The sequence below is a fragment of the Calidris pugnax genome, unplaced genomic scaffold (genome assembly GCF_001431845.1).
Source record: "Calidris pugnax isolate Ruff unplaced genomic scaffold, ASM143184v1 scaffold83, whole genome shotgun sequence".
In the NCBI taxonomy this organism is placed as follows: domain Eukaryota; kingdom Metazoa; phylum Chordata; class Aves; order Charadriiformes; family Scolopacidae; genus Calidris; species Calidris pugnax.
Window position 1 is genome coordinate 659506 of NW_015090802.1, and position 21232 is coordinate 680737.

Below are 21232 nucleotides of genomic sequence, written 5' to 3' on the forward strand. Positions count from 1 at the left end.
TGGCACTGACTGTTTGACAGCGAGTTAAGAAGTGGGTTCTTCTTAATCCATCTCTGCTGCTACTGAGGTTGGTGGGTGGAGGGGAGGGTTTGCTCTCTGTCCCAGGGCAGGGTGGTGTTTTGCTGTGACAAGGGCAGCAGGAATAGCAGGGTTACCTGAACGAGCAGCCGTTGGGGACCCTGGACATGCCATCTCGAGGGGTGCCTCAGCCTGCTCTAGGCTGAGATGTTGTTCTGAGTGTGTGTACACCCAGCAGCAGCGCTGAGGAGCGTGTACCTGGTGTGATGGTGCCAGTTGTTGAGAGGAGCACTTCACTGTAACAGAAATGCAAGGTGTTTGTGTTTCTGCACGTGGAGTAAGTTAAGGGCTTGGTTAGAGTTGAGATGGTAAGAAAACAGCAAACTATGTGACTTTAATTTCTAGTTTTGAAAACGTGGACTTTTTGCCTTCTCTGTGGGGTCAGTTTTGTAGTTAAATTACAGCTTGAACTGAGTCATAGTAGTTTGTTAGGCAGAATTCCTGCGCAGGAGAGAACTAGAAATGTCTTCAGTGGGTTTCGTTTATTGGCAAAAAGCCCGTTCTGCCTAAACCTGCGATGTGACAGCACATTGCTGATCTTCTCTTCTTTTCCTTCCTGTTCTCCGTGCTTCCTATTAACAACATCCTTGTGTTTAGGGATGCCCAAGCGCCTGCCCCCGGGGTTCCCCACAGGCCAGGCCAACCAGAACTTCATGGCAGGGCAGGTGCCCTCCAGCGCCCCAGGAACACCGGGGAGCAGCGGTGCCCCGCAGCTACAGACCAGCCAGAGCGTCCAGCACACAGGTCTGTTCCCAACGTCGTGTTCCACAGGGTTTGTTTTTTTTTTTTGTAGAAAATTATGCCTTTACTTGGGTCACACAGATACCAAAACACTAAACTCTTGTCATTAATAGAGAGTTAGGTTGCCAGGGCTGCAGGGGCGTTCTCTGGGTGGGAAATGAGGAAAAGTAGGAGGCTGCTCGTGCTTTTCAAACACCACACCTATTATTGATTAGGACTGTGATAGTAGGATCCAGAATACCCATTAAGAAACTGAATGGAAGTAGCACGGAAATTTGGAGGCTAGGGATAATAAAATTACAACACAAAAGGAACTTCTTGCCCAGAAAAAAAAATAAAAAATGTTGTTATCTTAGAAGCAGAACAAAGTACACAAAATTATTTATTAGGTCCTTTGAAAGCTTTGCAAGTGTACTTACAGGCAGCCCTGTAAAAATTACATCTTTAGTTCACAAACATCTCCATTTAACAATTTGATTATCAGTCTTTTGTCTGGATTATGGAAACCTTGCTGTCATTTCATCAGTACTCCATGAATTTACTTCATAACCCATTATAAAATAACCTCAAGGTTTGACACTTATTTTGGTTAGGAATTACTCTGAGTGAGGTGATATGGAAGATTTTAAAACTTACTTGCAGATAACAACTGAAATGAAATGTTGCATCTTCTGAGTGTTTATTTTAAGAAGTCTGATGTTCTGTTCTGACAACTAACGGTATCTGTAGCATCAAACATTGCATGACAGGACTGCAAGTACGTCAGATAGTCCAGTTTTTTGGAAAAGGGAGGAAGACAATTTTGGAGTTGTGAAAACTCTTATACCATTCTAGTCAGTTTCTTACTGGCTTTTTTTTTTTTTAAGGTGGCCAAGGATCTGGACCTCCTCAAAATCAGATGCAAGCACCACATGGCCCACCAAATATGATGCAGACCAATCTAATGGGACTTCATGGAAATATGAACAACCAGCAGGCTGGTGCTAGTGGGGTGCCACAAGTTAACATGGGCAACATGCCGGGACAGCCACAGCAAGGACCACAGTCTCAGCTCATGGGAATGCACCAGCAAATTGTGTCCTCTCAAGGACAGATGGTGAACATTCAGGCTCAGGGATCGCTGAACCCTCAAAACCAGATGATACTTTCTCGAACTCAGCTCATGCCGCAAGGCCAAATGATGGTGACACCACAAAACCAAAATCTTGGTCCTTCTCCCCAAAGGATGACCCCACCCAAACAGATGATTCCCCAGCAGGGACAACAGATGATGTCTACACACAATCAGATGATGGGACCTCAGGGCCAGGTCTTGTTACAGCAGAACTCGATGATGGAACAGATGATGACCACTCAGATGCAAGGAAATAAACAGCCTTTTAGTACTCAAAACCAGTCCAATGTTATGTCGGGGCCAGCTCAGCTGATGAGAGGACCAACCCCAAACATGCAAGGAAACATGGTGCAGTTTTCAGGGCAGATGATGGCACAGCAAGGCCCTGTGAATGGAAATCCTTCTCAGGTGATGGGAATTCAAGGGCAAGTTTTAAGACCCACTGGACCTGGTCCTCATGTATCTCAGCAACTTGGGGATACTACTACTACAACAAATAATGATGTGAACTTGACACAGATGTTACCTGATGTTCCTGTGCAGCAGCCAAACATGGTGCCTTCTCATATGCAAGCAATGCAAGGAAACAACAACGCTTCAGGGAGTCATTTCTCTAGCCATGGGCTGCCTTTCAATACAGGGTTTAGTGGAACGCCAAATGGGAATCAGATTTCCTGTGGGCAGAATCCTGTTTTTCCTGTCAATAAAGATGTTACGCTCACAAGTCCACTCTTGGTTAACCTTCTACAAAGCGATATATCAGCAGGACACTTTGGTGTGAACAACAAACAAAATAATCAGAATGCCAACAAGCCGAAGAAGAAGAAGCCTCCAAGGAAGAAGAAAAATAATCAACAACTAGAACAAACAACGTAGGTTTAATATTACATTGTTTTTTTAAGGGGCGTAGAGAAGCTCCACAGGCAACTTGTCAATATTTGTTCAGCAAGTATGGGGTGAGAAAGGACCTGTATTATTTCATGTTCTACCAATTTCTCTCAAGAGTTAAATGATAACCCACTGGTAAGTCTGCCACTGGAAAGTTCATTGAACATTTTTTAAAAAAACCCACCATGCAAACATCCCAGCTTGGTTATAAACCTAATTATATCACCACTGGTCCTTACAGTTACTGGGAGATGTAAGAGGAAGGGCAGAAGGTGTTTCAGGGGGTTAGTGGGCACATGGTGCAGCCCCTCTGGGGAGAGCAGGCTGCCTGTTCCACGCAGTCTGACAGCCACAAAGCGTGGGGAGTACTTTTAGCAGAATTCTAAGCCTCTGTATAACACGTGCAGTAGAGATTTTTGGGGAGGGGGCTGTTTCCTGAATTATATGTATATCCTGACATGATTCTGCCTGGAATTGAGCTGGAACTTCTCTCTTAGTTGAAGCTGCAGGTGGAACTTAGAGGGAGGAATCTAATACTTTGTGGGTACGAGGATAACGAGCCCAAGCAGCCCTGGTCTTCCTGCCCTGGGAGAGATTGGGAAGGAAAAAAAACCTCCAGCTCTTAAGCAGGAAGAGGCAAATGCATAATATTGAGAGATAATGAATGTACCTATTCAATGGAAATATGAGGTTGCTGAATCTCTTCATTCCTCTTTGGAAAACATATTCTTCCTTGGCCAGCTGTCCAATTTTTGCTGTTGACAGGCTGCGGATACCAGCCCAGGGCTGTAGAGCGCTGCTGCTGTACCGTTATTCAGCTGAGGTGGTGAAGGGGGGTGTGCTGTATCTAATTATTCTAATGCTGCAGATGAGCCACAGGGGCATTGCCAGGAATCCACCTGATGGAACTTCTGGGGATTGTTTTCAGTTTGCTTTAGAAAGAAATGGAAAAACTTTGCACAGAAAATTGTAACACAGGAGTATCTAAATCTTACAGTTAAGTTATTAAACAAACAAAAAGATAGAAATGGCACACTGAGCTGTCGGTGTGGCTCTGGTTCCACCAGTCCCACTCCTTTGAATAACCCTTTTAACTCTTTAACCTGAAGTTAACGCTACCTTTTCCAGAGGCAGGTGTCCGATTCGGTGTGAAGAGTGGATGGCATTCAAGTACTTAGTGGTTATTCAATATTTTATTTTTTCCCTCGGTTATTCAATGTATAGCCCAACCTGCATCTTCTGCACAATGTCAAGATTCCTTCATGAAGATGTAATTAATTTTCTCATGGACATTTTAGTTCTGGACTGAAACGACTCGCATCATCTATAGCAAGTGATCTTTTGTGACAATCCTTAATTGGCTTAACTCGTACTAAAATAAAATGCAGAAGCTGTTACTTGCCTTTTACAGGTGCAGAAATGCTTCATAGCAGATGTAAAACAAATCATGCTAACTTAATAGGCCTTGAAAAAAGTCTTTCAAATACCTGCTATATAATTATATATGCTCATGGTGTGGCCTGTCAGCTCAACACTGCTGCAAAACAGGCTGTGTGATTTCAGATTAAGTCTGAAGGAGTACACAGTCTGTGGCCAGCTGTGAAGACCTGGTTCAAGTAACTTGCAGAACCAAGCAGCCAATGTGGGGGTAGACGGCAGCTTCGGGGTGACTTGGGTGTCGTGGTTTAACCCCATGTGGCAGCTGGGACCACGCAGCCACTCACAGACACCCCCCCCCCAGTTTTGATGAGGGAAAGAATCGGAAGAGTAGAAGTGAGGAAAAACTTGTAGGTTGAGATAAAGACAGTTTAATAAGTGAATCAAAAGCCGCACACACGAGCAAAGCAAACCCAGGAGTCCGTTCCCCAGGGGCAGGGGGGGTTCAGCCCCCCCAGGACAGCGGGGCTCCCTCAGCGTAACGGTGACTGGGGCAGACAAACGCCATCGTCCCAGCGTCCCCCCTTCCTCCTCCTGCCCCAGCTTTATCTACTGAGCGTGGAACGTCCCTTTGGTCCTGGGGCTCGGCTGTCCCGGCCCTGTCCCCTCCCAGCTCCTTGTGCCCCCCCAGCCCATGGCTGGCGGGGTGGGGTGAGGAGCAGAATGGCCTTGAGAGCTCAGCAACCACCAAAACACCAGCGCGGTATCGCTGTGTGCCCATCCCAGATCCAAAACACAGCGCTGCCCCAGCTGCTGCAGGAAAGTTAACTCCATCCCAGCTGGAGCCATGACGTTCTCCGCCCCTTATTCCATACCATTTATGTCACACGCAGGTCCCACACTCTTCAGTCCCTCATTAACCACCCCCTCCTTCCCATCCTATGATATGATACACAGATATCATTCCCTTAGTCCATGGACCACCCCTGTGGAGTGTCTGCTAAGTGTCCGTAGATATCCACAACTGTCCATTAAGTTCATCCAGTCCGTGACCTTGTGCTCCGTCTGCCCCGGCATCCCCCAGGCCAGGAGCAGTGCTGTGCTGGTGGAGGCACTGGGCACCGAAGCCAGCTCAGGTGGTGTCACTGCTGCACTGCACTGCTGCTTGTAAAGCTTGGCCTCCCTTGGTTTAGGTGGTTCCTGCTGTAGCAATTCCTGTAACACACAATTCAAATCATGGGTTACAACACTATAAAGATACATCCATTGCAGTCTCCACCCCTGATCCCTTTGGACCAGGTTATGGGATTAAATGTTGCAGTGAAGTCCTGCCCTTGCTCCTAGCCTGGCACCAAGGTATTCCTGCTGGAGTAATCCCCGTAACATGCAACTCAAATCCCAGCTTTAACTTTACTCCTGATTTCTGTGCCGCTCCTCCCGTGCTCCCGAGTGGCACAGGGGGACAGGGAATGGCAGTTGGAGTCAGTTCATCACTCCTTGTTTGTGCCGCTCCTTCTTCTTCTGGGAGGTGACTCCTCACAGCCTTCCCCTGCTCCAGCGCAGGGTCCATCCCAGGGGCTGCAGCTCTTCACGAGCTGCTCATGGCCGGGTCCTTCCCACGAGGATCCCCTGCCCCGGTGTTGACCTCTGTGGGCTGCAGGGCACAGCCTGCCTCACCATGGTCTTCACCACGGGCCGCAGGGGAATCTCAGCTCTGGCACCTAAAGCAGCTCCTCTCCCTCCTTCACTCACCTGAGTGTCTGCAGTTACTTCCTCCCAGTTCTGTCCTCTCGGCAGCGCGGGCAGCAGCAGCCCTGCCCGTCTGCAGCCCAGGAACATCTCCATTGCTGGGATGGGGACCTTCCCGAGCCCGGCAGAGCAGGACGAGGAGCAGTCAGCAGTGCAGCAAGCAGCCAAAGGGGGAAGCAGCCACTAACGAGCACAAGACTAATTATACAGTAAGACAAGCGAGCCCCATGGCGAGCACAAGAGTCTGCCAGCTGATAGCCAAACAGCAATAACCACTATGAACTCCATCCAGCACGTTCTAATCAAATCTGCCCTTATCTCAACCTGGTGAGCCCCACATGGCGCTAAAAAGGACTGTGGTGGTTTAACCCCATGCGGCAGCTGGGACCACTCAGCCACTCACAGACCCCCCCAGGTTTGATGAAGGAGAGAATCGGAAGAGTAGAAGTGAGGAAAAACTCATAGGTTGAGATAAAGACAGTTTAATAAGTGAATCAAAAGCCGCACACACGAGCAAAGCAAACCCAGGAGTCCGTTCCCCGCTCCCCAGGGGCAGGGGGGGTTCAGCCCCCCCAGGACAGCGGGGCTCCCTCAGCGTAACGGGGACTGGGGCAGACAAATGCCATCGTCCCAGCGTCCCCCCTTCCTCCTCCTGCCCCAGCTTTATCTACTGAGCGTGGAACGTCCCTTTGGTCCTGGGGCTCGGCTGTCCCGGCCCTGTCCCCTCCCAGCTCCTTGTGCCCCCCCAGCCCATGGCTGGCGGGGTGGGGTGAGGAGCAGAATGGCCTTGAGAGCTCAGCAACCACCAAAACACCAGCGCGGTATCGCTGTGTGCCCATCCCAGATCCAAAACACAGCGCTGCCCCAGCTGCTGCAAGAGAGTTAACTCCATCCCAGCTGGAACCATGACACTTGAATCCATCGCTGAGGTCCCAGCTCGTCCCTTGCAGTTACTCTGTCACACCTCACCATGAGGTGTAACCAGTGATGTTACATGAGGTAACATCACACGAGGTAACAAGTGACCGTGATGTTACACATCACATGAGATGTGTAGAGGCTCTTTTGCCCAGGGGTGACAGTCTGCTGAGCTTTCCAGCTTTGATAGTCTGTGGCTGCGTGGGAGGGAGGTGTCTGAGGGCATGTCGGTGGTTCAGTTTGCAATTCCAGAAATTTTGAGTGCAAGTAATTTGGCAGGCATGGCTTGTAAGGGTATATTGCAGGACGTAGTGTTGTGTGGTCCAGGTGTAGAGAACAGCAGTAGGATGATGGTAGAATGTGCTTCTTCCTGCTTTTGGTACGTTAGATCCCACAGAGAGTCTCAGATAAAGAGCGAGCAGGTATTTCCCTGTTTGTTTATCACCCGACATTCAAAGCTATCCAGATGTTTTCCAAACAATAACAATGTCTTATTTGTCTTAGAATCAAAAACGTTCATGCTTGTAGAATCACATGGTTTGGGTGGGAAGGGACCTTAAAGCCCATCCAGTGCCACCCCCTGCCCTGGGCAGGGACACCTCCCACCACACCAGGTTGCTCCAAGCCCCCTCCAACCTGCCCTTGAACCCCTCCAGGGATGGGACCCGACACTGGTTTGTACAGCACTGGAGGCACAGCTGATGGTTTGCAGCAAAGTAAAATACAAAAACCTGGTGTCACTGTTGGTCACCTGCATCTGTTGTGGGAAGGGGGTTTTTTTTTTGGCCCAAATCAAAGACAAAAATGGCTTTGTATTTCTAGGTAGGAAAGATCTGGTGCTACATGTAAAAAACAAAACACTTCAAGTCTAAGTAGATTGCAGTGAAATAGTAGTATTCATGATGCCAGTGAGCTCTCTTGCCATGGAGATGACAAAGGGTTCAGCAGGAGCAGACGAGCTGGCACTCTCTTCTGAAAAGAAAATCCGTTAATTGTTATACAAAAGCCCTGTTAGGGGGTTGTTTTTGGTGGCCTTACTGGTGGTCACCCAGCTTCAGCATGGCCTGGGAGTATCAGGACATGGACATCTAAAGCTCTTCTCTGAGCTTACAAAGCCCCACAAGACTATGTGCTTGTTAAAAAGTTTTCACAAAAAGAAAAAAAGAAACCTATAATACAGCTTTTCTATTGAGCTGTGACAACTCGAAAGAAGCCCTAGCTCTTAAATAGTGCTTTTAATCAGGTTTCGGTGGAGTTAAAGGAAATCCCACCCTGTGCTTACTCTATGCCTTCAATTTTCAGTGCATGTTCTCTTGCCGGCACTACCTGCAGAGTGCAGGCACCTGGCAGGGATTAGCATTTTGTTCCTTAGTGGGCTGTATATTAATCGCTTTATCCTTGCGGGAGCATTAGGAGGGGCACTGTCCTTGTAAATGTTTTTGAGGTTATTCTCCAGCAGAAGAAGGGGACTGCAGTGAGAGCTGGCCCTGAGACCTTCCTGCCTCCTGCCCTCTCAGCTTCCATCGTATCGTTGGGCCAGCTCAGCCTTCTCCTGGCTCGGAATTGGTGATTCTTCCAGATCTCATTTGGATCACTTACTTTTGCATCAAAAGAAAGTAGCTTTTCATCCCAGCTTTTTCTCTCTCATTCTTCCTCAGAAATTTTGCCATTCAGAGCAGCAAACCTGGTTTGGAAATGCAGCTAGAAACCATTTAGAAATGTGATTTCTATATTCTGAGGTGTAATAATACAGTAACAAAAGTACCAATAATTATATGGTTCGTAGACTGAGCCGTGTTGGAATGTAAATTGGATACGTGAGCTATTGGGAAGGTTTATTCAGCTGAGTCTGGGATCATTTGAAGGCTTTGCCCAGTTGAGCAACTCAGCACTGGAATGAAAACCAGGACATTTTGGAAAAGCAGGTGGTTTCAGAGTGATGGTGTCTGTTTTCTGAACCTGAGGACAGGTAATGGGGTGTAAACTGAGGAAAAAGACGGTAGATGAAATGTGACTGTAGATAAAGCGAGTTAGTTAATTCTGTTAAACACACGCAGACGTGGAGGTGTGAGGTTCCCCCGTGGGCGTTCGGGGGCAGTCCCGGTGGGCGGTGGGATGTGCAGGGGGTGAACAGCCCCCGGAGCAGAGCAGCTTTGCTCACCCAGACTCAGAGAGGCTGTAACCCCAGGCTGGGGGTGAGAGCCCCCCCAGACGGGTGGGAAGCCAGGCCCATGGAGCATCAGAGCATGAATGTCTTTCTGTAGAAGTGAAAGTTGTTGCGGAGCGTTGTGCCCTGTTGACAGGACTGGTTCTGCCTGCGTCCGTGCTGGAATTTTATTTTTGCCCACCTTATTTCAGCATCTGCAGCACTTTGGGGGTTTGTTTTTTGGGTTTTGGTTGGGTTTTGTACATCTGCTGGAGTTCCAGTAACAGTATGAGCTTCAACAAGGCCAAGTGCCAGGTCCTGCCCTTGGGCCACACCAACCCCCTGCATCACTACAGCCTGGGGAAGTGTGGCTGGAGCTGCCGGGTGGAAAAGGACCTGGGGGTTCTCATTGACAAGCGGCTGAACATGAGCCAGCCGTGTGCCCAGGGGGGCAAGAAAGCCAATGGCATCCTGGCTTGGATTAGAAATAGTGTGACCAGCAGAAGTCGGGAGGTGATTGTCCCCCTGTACTCAGCACTGGGGAGGCCACACCTGGAGTGTTGTGTCCAGTTTTGGGCACCTCAATCCAAGAGAGATCTGGAGGTGCTGGAGCGAGTGCAGAGGAGGGCAACGAAGCTGGTGAAGGGCCTGGAGAACAAATCTTATGAAGAGTGATTGAAGGAGCTGGGACTGTTCAGTTTGAGGAAGAGGAGGCTGAGGGGAGACCTCATCACTCTCTACAGCTACTTGAAAGGACATTGTAGAGAGGTTGGTGCTGGTCTCTTCTCATGGGTAATTAGCGATAGAACAAGGGGGAATGGCTTCAAGCTGCAACAGGGTAGGTTTAGACTGGACATGAGGAAACAATTCTTCACAGAAAGAGTGGTCAGAGGCTGGAATAGGCTGCCCCGAGAGGTGGTTGAGTCACCATCCCTGAAGGTGTTTACGAGTTGTTTAGACGTGGTGTTGGGGGACATGGTGTAGGGGAGAACTTTGTAGAGTGGGGTTGACGGTTGGACTCGGTGATCCCAAAGGTCTTTTCCAACCTGAATGATTCTATGATTCTCTCTCCAGTCTGTCAAGGGATTTTGTATCTGGAGGTTGTGATTGAGAATGCAGCTGGTGGAGCAAAGGGTTCACTTACCACAATCCATACTATACCTAATGGGCAGTTGGGTTTTTTTACATCCAGAGCAATAAGAGAGAAGAGCAAATATGGAATATTTGTCCATCTCACACAAATTTCTCATCCTGCTTCTTATTCATACTCAGAATTTGGGGCTTTGTGGATGACTTGTGGTTGTTAATTCTGCCCACTGAATTTCAGCTACATTCAAAATTCAAGTTATGTTTAAATTTTCCAGCTATTACCATAGCAGTCGTTCCTACAACAGCTGCTCTTCTTTGCTCACAGACACAGGTCCTGTCTGTTCTGCGGGGGTTGTAGAGCTTTCCCGGTGAGATCCATCTGGCAGGAGAGGTTTTCTAAGAATCGATTTTGCAGCACGATTGTTTTCTAGGTTAAACCTATTTGTGCAGTGATGTTCTGCGTCGGCTTTTTATCTAATCTTTAACTGTAACATTTTTAATCTCCCCCCATTATGAAGAAATCCTAAATGGCAAAATTACAAATCTGAGATGGCATTCACAATTGAGGCGGTTATTCCAGTTCCCATCTGGCACCCGCGTCAAAGGCTGTGGCTCCTCTGGGTGGTTTTGTTGCCAGAATTTTTGTTCGTTTGTGGCTGCTAATGCAACGCTTCCGGGGTGTGTGTATGCATTTTGCCAATTTTCATCAAATGTATTGGTGGAGACATGGGAGCCTGCATGACAGGAACTGGTGGTGGGCTGGATGAGACAAAGGTTTTAATGCCAAATACTTTCCGTGGCAAGATTTGCCTGCTCAGCAGCTGTGCTTGCCACAGTTCTCTATTTGCCCCATTTCTTACCTTCCTTCTGACTTGGTTTATGTTCTCCCCAATTTTGACCAGCGAAAATTTGGGAACTTTCAAGCCACACACTGCTTTTTGAACCTTAGTGAGGTGATTGTCCCCCTGTACTCAGCACTGGTGAGGCCACACCTGGAGTATTGTGTCCAGTTTTGGGCACAATATAGGACAATTAGGACATTAGGAGGGGCCTGGGTCTCTCCACGTCAGCTGTACAGGTGCCAGAAACTGTTGCTCTCAAGTAAAATTAAATAAGGTAAATATCTCCACATTTATATACTTCAGATTCTTACTTTGTTGAAAATTTCCATTCTGCTTGGCATTTCTGCATGATTCTGTCTCTCTGTGTTGGCAATGAGCTTATTATGATGTCTTTAATTTATCTCAGAGCTTTATTATGTAGATCTCCCTACAGCCTTCGTATAGTCATGAAGCCGATGAGCAGTTAAGGTCTTTTACTCTTCATTGTATAGACAGTATAGACTGAACACTATAGAAACTTCTGGTTTTTTGAGTCTACAAAAGCTGTCCTGATTCAGTGGAAGTATTGGGTGTTGAATGTGAACAATTTTAAATTGTCTCAGTGAGTCTTGAGGAGCATCAAGCACCCCTGGAGAAGGAATTGGGGGTGTTGGTGGGTGAAAAGCTGGCCATGAGCTGGCAAGGTGTGCCCACAGCCCAGATCTGGGCTGCATCCCCAGCAGCGTGGCCAGCAGGAGAGAGGGGGGATTCTGCCCCTCTGCCCCACTCTGGGAAGACCCCCCAGGGCTGCCTCCAGCTCTGGGGCCACCAACAGCAGAAGGACATGGAGCTGTTGGAGCAGGGCCAGAGGAGGCCACAGAGATGCTGGGAGGGCTGGAGCCCCTCTGCTGGGAGGACAGGCTGAGAGAGTTGGGGGGTTCAGCCTGGAGAAGAGAAGGCTCTGGGGAGACCTTGGAGCCCCTTCCAGTCCCTAAAGCCACTGAAAGAGGGGAGATGGAGCTGAGATGTGGGGAAGAACTTGTTTGGTGTGAGGGTGGTGAGAGCCTGGCCCAGGTTGCCCAGAGAAGCTGTGGCTGCCCCATCCCTGGAGGGGTTCAAGGGCAGGTTGGAGGGGGCTTGGAGCAACCTGGTGTGGTGGGAGGTGTCCCTGCCCAGGGCAGGGGGTGGCACTGGGGGGGCTTTAAGGTCCCTTCCATCCCAAACCATTCTGTGATTCTATGAGCACTTACAGAGCCTCAGTATCCCACAAAGGTCTGTGCTCTGGTGTTGACTCATAACACCATGACTGGTGGTCTGATACATCCATGCATTTTTGCTATGACCTTAAGAGAGGTCTCTGATACCCTGAGCCACTTCTGGGTACAATACTGGACGAAATGGTGCTACCATTAAAATGAATTTTAATGTCTGTATTGATACTTATCTATAGACAGATGTCACAGCAGTATAAGAGAGTTTATTTTTATATATATATATATAATTTGGAATACCCATTGGCATTCACTTAGTTATAACACTCGGATTCAAGGTAGAAACAAAGGAAAGAAATGTTTAACATCAATAGAGCAGCAGGCAACTTGTTTCCTTTTGGGCAGTGTTTAAGGCATGGGAGGGGCTGTCAGCAACCCGGGCTCTGTGTCCAGGTTTGTCATGTGGTGGCGTGGGTCTGTGAAAAGCTCTGGGAATTAGTTACTCCAGTACTTCGTTATGGAAGCAGAAGGCAAGCACTGATGTGAGGGCTGGATCTTAATTGCAATTCTTTTTCTTTCAGTTCTTCAGAACCACGTCCAGCTGGCCTGGAGGAGAGTGATCAGTCGTCGATGTCTGGAGAACAAGGAATGAATTTAGATAATTCAGGCCCTAAACTTTCTGATTTTGCAAGTCGGCCTCCAGGTAGTAGGACTTTTCTGTGGATTATCTGAATGTAGTAACTGTAAGAGAGCTTTTTCTGATCTTTGTGAGCATTCTATTTTATTTGTGTTATCAGACATTCAAGTCCAAAGCTTTTTTCCCTCATAGGAGCTAATTTGGACTAGATGATCTTAAAGGTCCCTTCCAACCTAGTCAGTTCTATGATTTTATGATTCTAATTGGTACTATTAGTGTTTTCTTTGAAGTAGCTAAAAATGAAGAGGGGGCCACGTTCTCATGTTTCATACTGCAGGTCTTGTACAGAATACTGTAGTTACTCACCAATAACATAATTGATAAAAAATTCTGTATTTCTAACTGTACCACAGACTAGCGCCTTAAAAATTTAGCATTAACCAATAGCTGCTTTTTCAGAATTAAGAAATAGGCATTGCTGTTGGAATTATCCTTTGCACACAGGGAGGATTAAATGCAAAGTCCATGAAGGAATTTCTGTTTTAAGCCACACGAGTGGTTCTTGACACCATTTTGGCCAAGTACATGGCAGATTCTACTTTGTACACTAGAAAATGCCAGATCTGTAGCAGGGGTGCTACTCCATGTACCACAGGTTCTGTCAAACTCTTGTTTGTTTTAAGGAGTATTAATTAGTGAAAATCCAGCTCTGCATTTCTAAGTGAAAGCAAACCCATGGACAGTTGCAGAGACTGTTCAGGGGGCATGGATCTGGAGTAATAGCTGTTAACTGGTACGATACACTAAGAGATCTCCAATTCAATGTCATGCAAGTCATTCATACATTAAGTAAAAATATTTGTACGAATTAAGTTAAATCTTTGTCCTTATTTGTAAAGCCTGTTTCATTAATGTGGCTCTCGCGTAAGATTCCTGGCTCTACTTTCTATCTGGTCCTGTTTGTTACAGAAATTCTGCTTTCTCTGATCTTTGGTTTTAATGAAGGTACCATCCTGTCCTCTCAGGTTACCCGTCTCAGGCAGTGGAACAAAGACCACTTCAGCAGATGCCACCTCAACTCATGCCTCACGCGCAGCAGCCGCAGCAGCAGCCGCAGCCACCACCACAGCAAGCCCCAGCACCACCACAAACCCCGCAGCAGCAGCAGCAGATGATGATGATGCTTATGATGCAGCAGGATCCCAAATCCGTCAGGCTTCCTGTGCCGCAGGGAGTTCACCCTCCGAGAGGACCTCTGAATCCAGATGCTCAGCGAATGCCGATGCAGCAGAGCGGCAACATGTCGGTGATGGTTAACCTCCAGGGCCCTGGGTCGGTGCCTCCGTCCCCTGATAAACAAAGAATGTCCTTGCCGGGCAATCCTCCTCTGGGAAATAATGCAAGGAAAATGGTTTATCAAGATAACGTACAGAATCCTTCCAGCTCACCCCTCGGAGAGGTTTCATCAGTATCCTCCCTTCCAGAAGGAGGTGGAGCTGAAGGCCCCCCAGCATCAGGAGCTCAGAATAATTTGACGTCTCATTTAGTAGTTTCACAGAACCAATTAATGATGACGGGGCCCAAACCTGGACCATCCCCGCTTTCAGCTGCCCAAGGCGCGAGTCCCCAGCAGCAGTCTAACTCTCTGCCTAGCACTCTTACACACCATTTTCCAAATGTTGCCACCCCGTCACAAACTTCAAGGCCTAAAACCCCAAACAGAGCAAGCCCAAGGCCATACTATCCTCAGACTCCTAATAACCGTCCACCTAGCACAGAGCCATCAGAAATCAGCTTGTCTCCAGAGAGACTCAATGCTTCTATAGCTGGTCTGTTCCCTCCCCAGATCAATATTCCTTTACCTCCCCGGCCTAATCTCAATAGAGGATTTGATCAGCAGGGTCTCAATCCAACTACTTTGAAGGCCATTGGACAAGCCCCGTCAAATCTCACAATTAACAACCAGTCTAGTTTTGCTGCTCCACAGTCACACAAATTGGAAGGCATGGTCATGAATTCAGGAAAACAAACCAATGCTGGGGGAACAAAGAGAGCAAGTCCAAGCAATAGTCGAAGGTCCAGTCCTGGATCCAGTAGGAAAACTACGCCGAGCCCTGGCAGGCAGAATTCAAAAGCAGCTAAATTATCATTGACAACTCAGCAGAATCCACCTCTCTTGCAGAACATGGAATTACAAAGAAATATGATGGCTGGTCCCTCTCCTTTGCCGACACCTGTGACTACAAGTTTTCAAAATAATAACATGATAAGTAGTCAGAGCCCTGCAGTTTCTGTCCCTGCTGTCACTGGTGTTCCCGAAGACAATAAAGAGAGCCTTAGTCTGCCTCAAGATAACGAGTGTCCAAGTGCACAAGGTGTCCAAGGTAACAAAGACCAGCCCAGCGTTGAACTAAAAGGTATCCCTGCTGCTCCAGAAATGAAGATGTTGGTTCCAGAAGAACAGTTGAAAAAAGACGGGCAAGCCTCAGACGCCAGTAAGCTTCCAGTCTTGGAGGAAAGTAAAACCATGGTATCTCCAGCTATGAGGGAGGCACCAACTTCTTTAAGTCAACTTCTTGATAATTCTGGAGCTCCTAACGTAACCATTAAGCCCCCTGGGCTGACTGGTCTTGAAATGCCACCGATAGTCACCACTGGTGAGGAGCTAAAGAAGATAGCTGTCATTCCCCCTCTGCAGGAGTCATCCTCGAGCAAAGAGCCATCTAATTCACTTAGCTTGCCTCAAAATAATGAGCCCAGTTCAACTCCAGGGCACCAGGAACCGGGAGAAATAAACTCAAATGTTGCACAGAGTGTTCCCCCTGTGGTGCAGAGGCCTGTCAGCTCTTCTTCGATTTCAGGTCCTTTACCCCCCAACCAGATAACAGTTTTCGTAACTTCAAACCCTATAACATCCTCTGCTAATACATCAGCACCGTTGCCATCTCACTTGCAACCTGCGTTAGTGTCAACTGTTGTCACGATGCCCAACGTAGGGAACAAAGTTATGGTTTCTGAGGGACAGTCAGCAGCTCAGTCTAATGCCCGGCCGCAGTTTATTACACCCGTTTTTATAAACTCTTCGTCAATAATTCAGGTTATGAAGGGCTCTCAGTCAAGTACAATTCCAGCAGCCCCGATGACTTCTAACTCAAGTCTGATGCCTCAGTCGGTGGCAGTGGTTGGTCCTCTCCATCTACCACAGAACATAAAGTTCTCCTCTGGGCCCGCTCCTCCCAGCACATCATCCAGCAGTCCTGTTTCCAGCGTTCCCACCAGCAGGGCACTGGTTCTTAACCCCGTGGCACCTCCTGCTCAGCTGCCTTCTCCTGCTACACCTTCTTCCAGTGCTCCTTCACATGGCCCTGCTCAGCCAGTCAAAGACTTCAGCCCAGAGGAGACTTCTTCTCAGAGCAGTGGGTCAAGCGACCAGTGCTCTGTGACAGCAGCCCAGCCTGGACCTGTTGTGTCACCTCTCCTGACCAGTAGTCCGGGCTCTGGGAACAGGCGCAGTCCCGTTTCGTCGAGCAAGGGAAAGGGCAAAGTAGACAAGATTGGCCAACTCTTGCTGACGAAAGCGTGCAAGAAAGTCACTGGCTCCCTTGAGAAAGGGGAAGAGCAATACGCTTTGGATGGAGAAGCAGAAGGTCAGGGCATAGAAACGTCGGTCCCAAACAGTTTGGGAACGGAGCAACCACCAGCAGAACTAGAGAATAAAACTGTGACCCCCCCAGCACCCACTCTCATAAAACAGAGCACTTCTGGCCCCGGCGGCTCCAGCCTCAGCCCCACGGCTGCGCCTTCTGCTGCCACCTCCCCAGGTGTGACAGCCAGCACTCCCGCTGCCACCGCTGTGCCCGCCGTGCCCCCCGCCCCGGAGCCTGCTCCCCCCGCACCCAGCACCAACGGCGGGGGCCTGGGGGGTCTGCCCCCCGAGCAGAGCGGGGCCGGCGCGGCCGAGGAGAAGGCGGGAGCACACCAGGAGATGCTGCAAAGCCCCGGTAAGTCCAGTGCCGCCTGCCAGAAGGGGAAGGGATGAGATGGCTTTTCGACTGCTCAGGGGCTTTTTGCCAGGAGCACAATAAAATTTAGGTGCTGTAGCCAAGGCTGAAAACTGCTTTTGTGTTTCTAACGCCCGAGTGACACGCAGTCACTTGGATTTCACTGGTTCACATTTCAGATGTTTTGTTTCAGTTTTCATTTACTGCAGAAAAAGGGTGTTTGTCATGAGCATAGGATGCTGTAGCAGAGGAGTGACTTCCAAAACCTGTTAGAAGTGGAGAGAAAAAGTAGATGTATCATTAATTACCAAAGTCATCCCTATGGTGCTTTCTGTACTGGTAGATATACTGGTATTCTGCTTCAGTTTTGCCAGAGGCTTTCTATATTTCAAGTTATTTCAATTTATTAACTTAAGTTCTTTTGAGTTAATCTTAATAATACTAGTTCCCTCTTTGAATAGCCTTAACCCCATAGGGAAATAGCTGAATAACTTCAAGAGGAAAAAACCAACAACCAAACACAAAAATATTTATGCCTAGGGAAAAATTAAAATGCTCATTTCAGAGAAATGCCTGAAAAAGTGATTATAAGTGAATTGCACCCAATTCAAAAACATAAAATACCTTCACAGCTGAACTGTCTTCTCTTTTACTATTTTAATTTGAGCATCTGACAGTCTTTATTTATGACATTGATGCTATTTCTTGATGCCGTTTTTAATCTATTGGAAATGATGTGGAAGTAAATCATCAGTCTTGGTGTAAGCTGTCTGAATATCCCTTGTGCTTTACGTCATGAATTTAGACACAAAAGATGAAGTCCTGGAAGAAAAAAATCCACAGAAATGAGTGGAACTGAGAACTTGAGCTTGAGAGTGACTTTCCCCGTGCCTGTTGGGTGTATGCCATAGCTGTGTCCCACTAGAACACGGGAATCATAGAATTGTCTGGGTTGGAAGGGACCTTTAAGATCATTGAGTCCAACCATTAACCTCACTCTGATAAAAACCATCACTAAACCATGTCTCCAATCACTATGTCAACCCGGGTTTTAAATCCCTCCAGGGATGGTGCCTCAACCACTGCCCTGGGCAGCCCATTCCAAGGCTTAATAACCCTTTCCAGGTAAAAATTGTTCCTAATATCCAATCTGAACATCCCCTGGGGTAACTTGAGGCCGTTCCCTCTTATCCTGTTGCCTGTTCCTTGGGAGGAGAGACCGACCCCCGCTGGCTACACCCTCCTTTCAGGGAGTTGGAGAGAGTGAGAAGGTCTCCCCTCAGCCTCCTCTTCTCCAGGCTGAACCCCCCCAGCTCCCTCAGCCTCTCCTCACAAGACTTGTGCTCCAGACCCCTCACCAGCTCCATTGTCCTTCTCTGGACACGCTCCAGCCCCTCAATGTCTTTTGTGGTGAGGGACCCAAAACTGGACCCAGCCCTCAAGGTGGGGCCTCCCCAGTGCCCAGTACAGGGGGACGATCACCTCTCAGGCCCTACTCCCCACGCTGTTCCTGATACAGGCCAGGCTGCTGATGGCCTTCTTGGCCACCTGGGCCCACTGCTGGCTCATGTTCAGCCGACCAACACCCCCAGGGCCTCCTCTGCCAGGCAGCTCCAGCCACTCTGCCCCCAGCCTGGACCGTCCATGGAGTTGGTGTGACCCAAGGGCAGGACCTGGCACTTGGCCTTGTTGAACCTCAGCCCATCCATCCAGCCTGTCCAGATCCTTCTGCAAAGCCTTTCTGCCCTCCAGCAGATCAACACTCCCAGCCAGCTTCGTGTTGTTGACAAACTGACTGAGGGTGCAGATGTTCACTTTGAGCTTCACATAGGGAATTTGGGTTTGTTAGGAGAAAATCGGAATTGGATATTCTATATTTAAACAGAAATGTTGTACTTTTTGTCTTCATGTTCTTCCTAGGTTCGATTTCACATAGAAGAAAAGACTAGAAAGTATTAGCCCAACAAGAATTGTTTTTCTATCTTATTTTTTAACTTGGCAACCTAAGAAATGTTAAGTCACGTGGTCTTAGTGCCAGAGGACTTCAAGGGAGCCTTGGAGCATATTTTGCACTCTTGCAATTTAATTGAAAGAGTGAGAGCATTCATTCCTTAACAAAGATGCCATTTCCCCCCAGAGCTTCTGTTGAAATGAGCATTAACCTGAGAGAGACTAATCTCTTTAATTTCTAGGACTTTCTTTAATTTCTCAGTCTGGTTAAAAAGCGTTACCTTTTAAAAATGTGCTTTATGATCCAATGATTTCATCAGTTATTCTAGTTTGAGAAAACTTGCTTGGGATATTTTTGCCAAAGATTTTTTTATTTTAAACTGGGGAGATGGGGGGGTGAGAGGAATAGAGGAAATTAAAACAATTGCATCTCTAAATCAGAGAATGCGGTAAGCGGGAAGATACAGCATTTTGTAAAAGCAGCCCGATCGCACAACAGAAAATTCTTGTGACTCCCTTTGAAAATAATGCTTTTTCCCTCTACTTTTATTCCAGCATCCTCTCAACACTTAACACAGAAAAAAAGTTCAGTTGCAGCATCAGAAAGTACTGTTCAAAGAACAGGTAAATCTCACTTTGGAAAAGCAGAATATAGGTGAACTAAACCTTTTATGTTTGTAACTAAAAATGCATTTATTTTAATGCATATTTAATGGGCACTAATATGCTTGATAGCTTGGGGATTGGTTTCCTTTTCTATTATTTGGGATTACTTTTCCTTGTTAAATAGCTTGTGCTTTAGAAGTCTCCAAAGCCTTATTGGAGATTCAGGGTGGGATCAAGTAAAATAAATGAAAAAATTACTCAGGCAGTTTTTAGATACTGAGTGATAAGCTGGAAGGGCTGGATTTGCAGTGATATGTTTTGTTTGAGCTCTGAAGTTTTAAGGGCAAACAGGAGTTTTTCTTTTCTGTGGGACGCTTCTGAAAATATTTTCAAAAGCCCTACTGGGAATGTAAGTTTTAGACTTGTAATCCTTTTTTTTTCTGTTCAGCTTTTAATGAACCCTCGTCAGTGTCTCAGGGATGGAACCCTGGCAGATGACTTTTTGTTGGTGCCATCTATTATCACGGTGTTTCACCATCGGTTCTGTGGCATTTTAAAAAAGTAATTCCCAAGATGAGTAGGGAAAATGGGATAGGCACGGACTTGCACGTGGGAAGTACCACTCTCCATCAATTTGCCATCTCAAATACAATTAGAAGTAGAGCTTTCAGAAAGTACAAGTTGTATTAAACTGCTTTCTTTACACTTCCACTTAAACAAAGATGTTCCTGCACCCTGTCTCTCTACGGCTGAGTCACTGCCCCAGTGCCGATGTGGCCGTACTGGGGCCTTCCTGCTGGGGGAAATAGCACTGACCTTATTGATTTTTGTTATGGTGTATTCTCCCTGTTCAAATTTGGGGTAGGAAGAAAAAGAATTCTTTCCTTGTGTTGCTTGGTCTATTTTTCTTTTGTTGCCAAGACATGTTTTTCCCAGACGGTCTGTGCACACTTACACCGATGAGTCTGATGCTCCACCAATACAAATTGTAAGGGGTATTTACCATAAGGGGACAGATATTATCTGTTTTCTTACTTTTATTACACCTTTATTCTTTGTGCACACTCTAGCAGACTTTGGCTACTAGATGGATCATAAAGCCACAGTTCTGCCCACCGCTGTCCCAGGAGTGGGGTGCTCCGTGGGGAGGGGGTGTGCTGCAGGACATCACACTGCAATGGCCATCCCTGACCCAGGGGCAGTTTCTCATGAGAGGTGCTGGGTTCAGGTGTAGCTGCTCCCTCTCAACAAAGGATCTGGAGAATGAAAAGGTGGACAGTAAAAAGCTTAGAAATCTTACATGGTAAAAAGGAGAGCTGTTTGTCGTGGTGACGGCTCAAAGGGAAGCCTGATCTGTGTGTATAAAACCCCCGGGAGAGTGACAGACAGAGGGGACAGGGCAGGCTGCTCTTTACATCATCTCCCCACGCATTTTGACCAATTCGGTAGAAGTACAATTGGGCTTCAGAAAATTATCTACCTTTGCATTAGAAGGTATTGCTGTGAGAGGTGGTTGAGTTAAGGCAAAATTTTCCATGCATATCCAGATGAGCACTTCTAAGGATTAAAACTAACAAAGCCCAGATGTTTTAGAAGGAATAAACTGTCTAAAATGGAAGTTTAAAAATAGGAGAACAAGGGCTACAGTCAGGGAGTTTCTCTACAGTTTTCTTCCGCAGGGTTCTTTTTAACTTGTCTCTGTTTGAGCTGGTGCAGGGCAGAGTCAGGAGGAGCGTGTGGCTGGAGTGGTACCGAGAAACTCAGCCTGCCTTCCTTTGAGGGTAACAAGAGCTGGGAGAAACTTATTCTTCAGACCTAATGCATAATGAGCAAAAATGTGAGATTGTCATGCCTTGTCAGCGAATACGTACTTCTACAGCAGATTTAAAAATTATCTTTTTCTCTT

General features: G+C 47.3%; 1 protein-coding gene across 2 annotated transcripts in view; it reads left to right on the forward strand.

Annotated features, from left to right (window-relative positions):
- NCOA6 (nuclear receptor coactivator 6) overlaps nucleotides 1-21232 on the forward strand; it is a 46158-nt gene that overhangs the window by 18443 nt on the left and 6483 nt on the right. For both annotated transcript variants that reach the window (XM_014937566.1, XM_014937567.1), the window contains exons 8-12: nucleotides 676-822; nucleotides 1686-2805; nucleotides 12714-12835; nucleotides 13795-16770; nucleotides 19276-19344. In XM_014937566.1, the coding sequence (XP_014793052.1) occupies nucleotides 676-822; nucleotides 1686-2805; nucleotides 12714-12835; nucleotides 13795-16770; nucleotides 19276-19344 (4434 nt within the window). The remainder of the gene's footprint in view (nucleotides 1-675; nucleotides 823-1685; nucleotides 2806-12713; nucleotides 12836-13794; nucleotides 16771-19275; nucleotides 19345-21232) is intronic.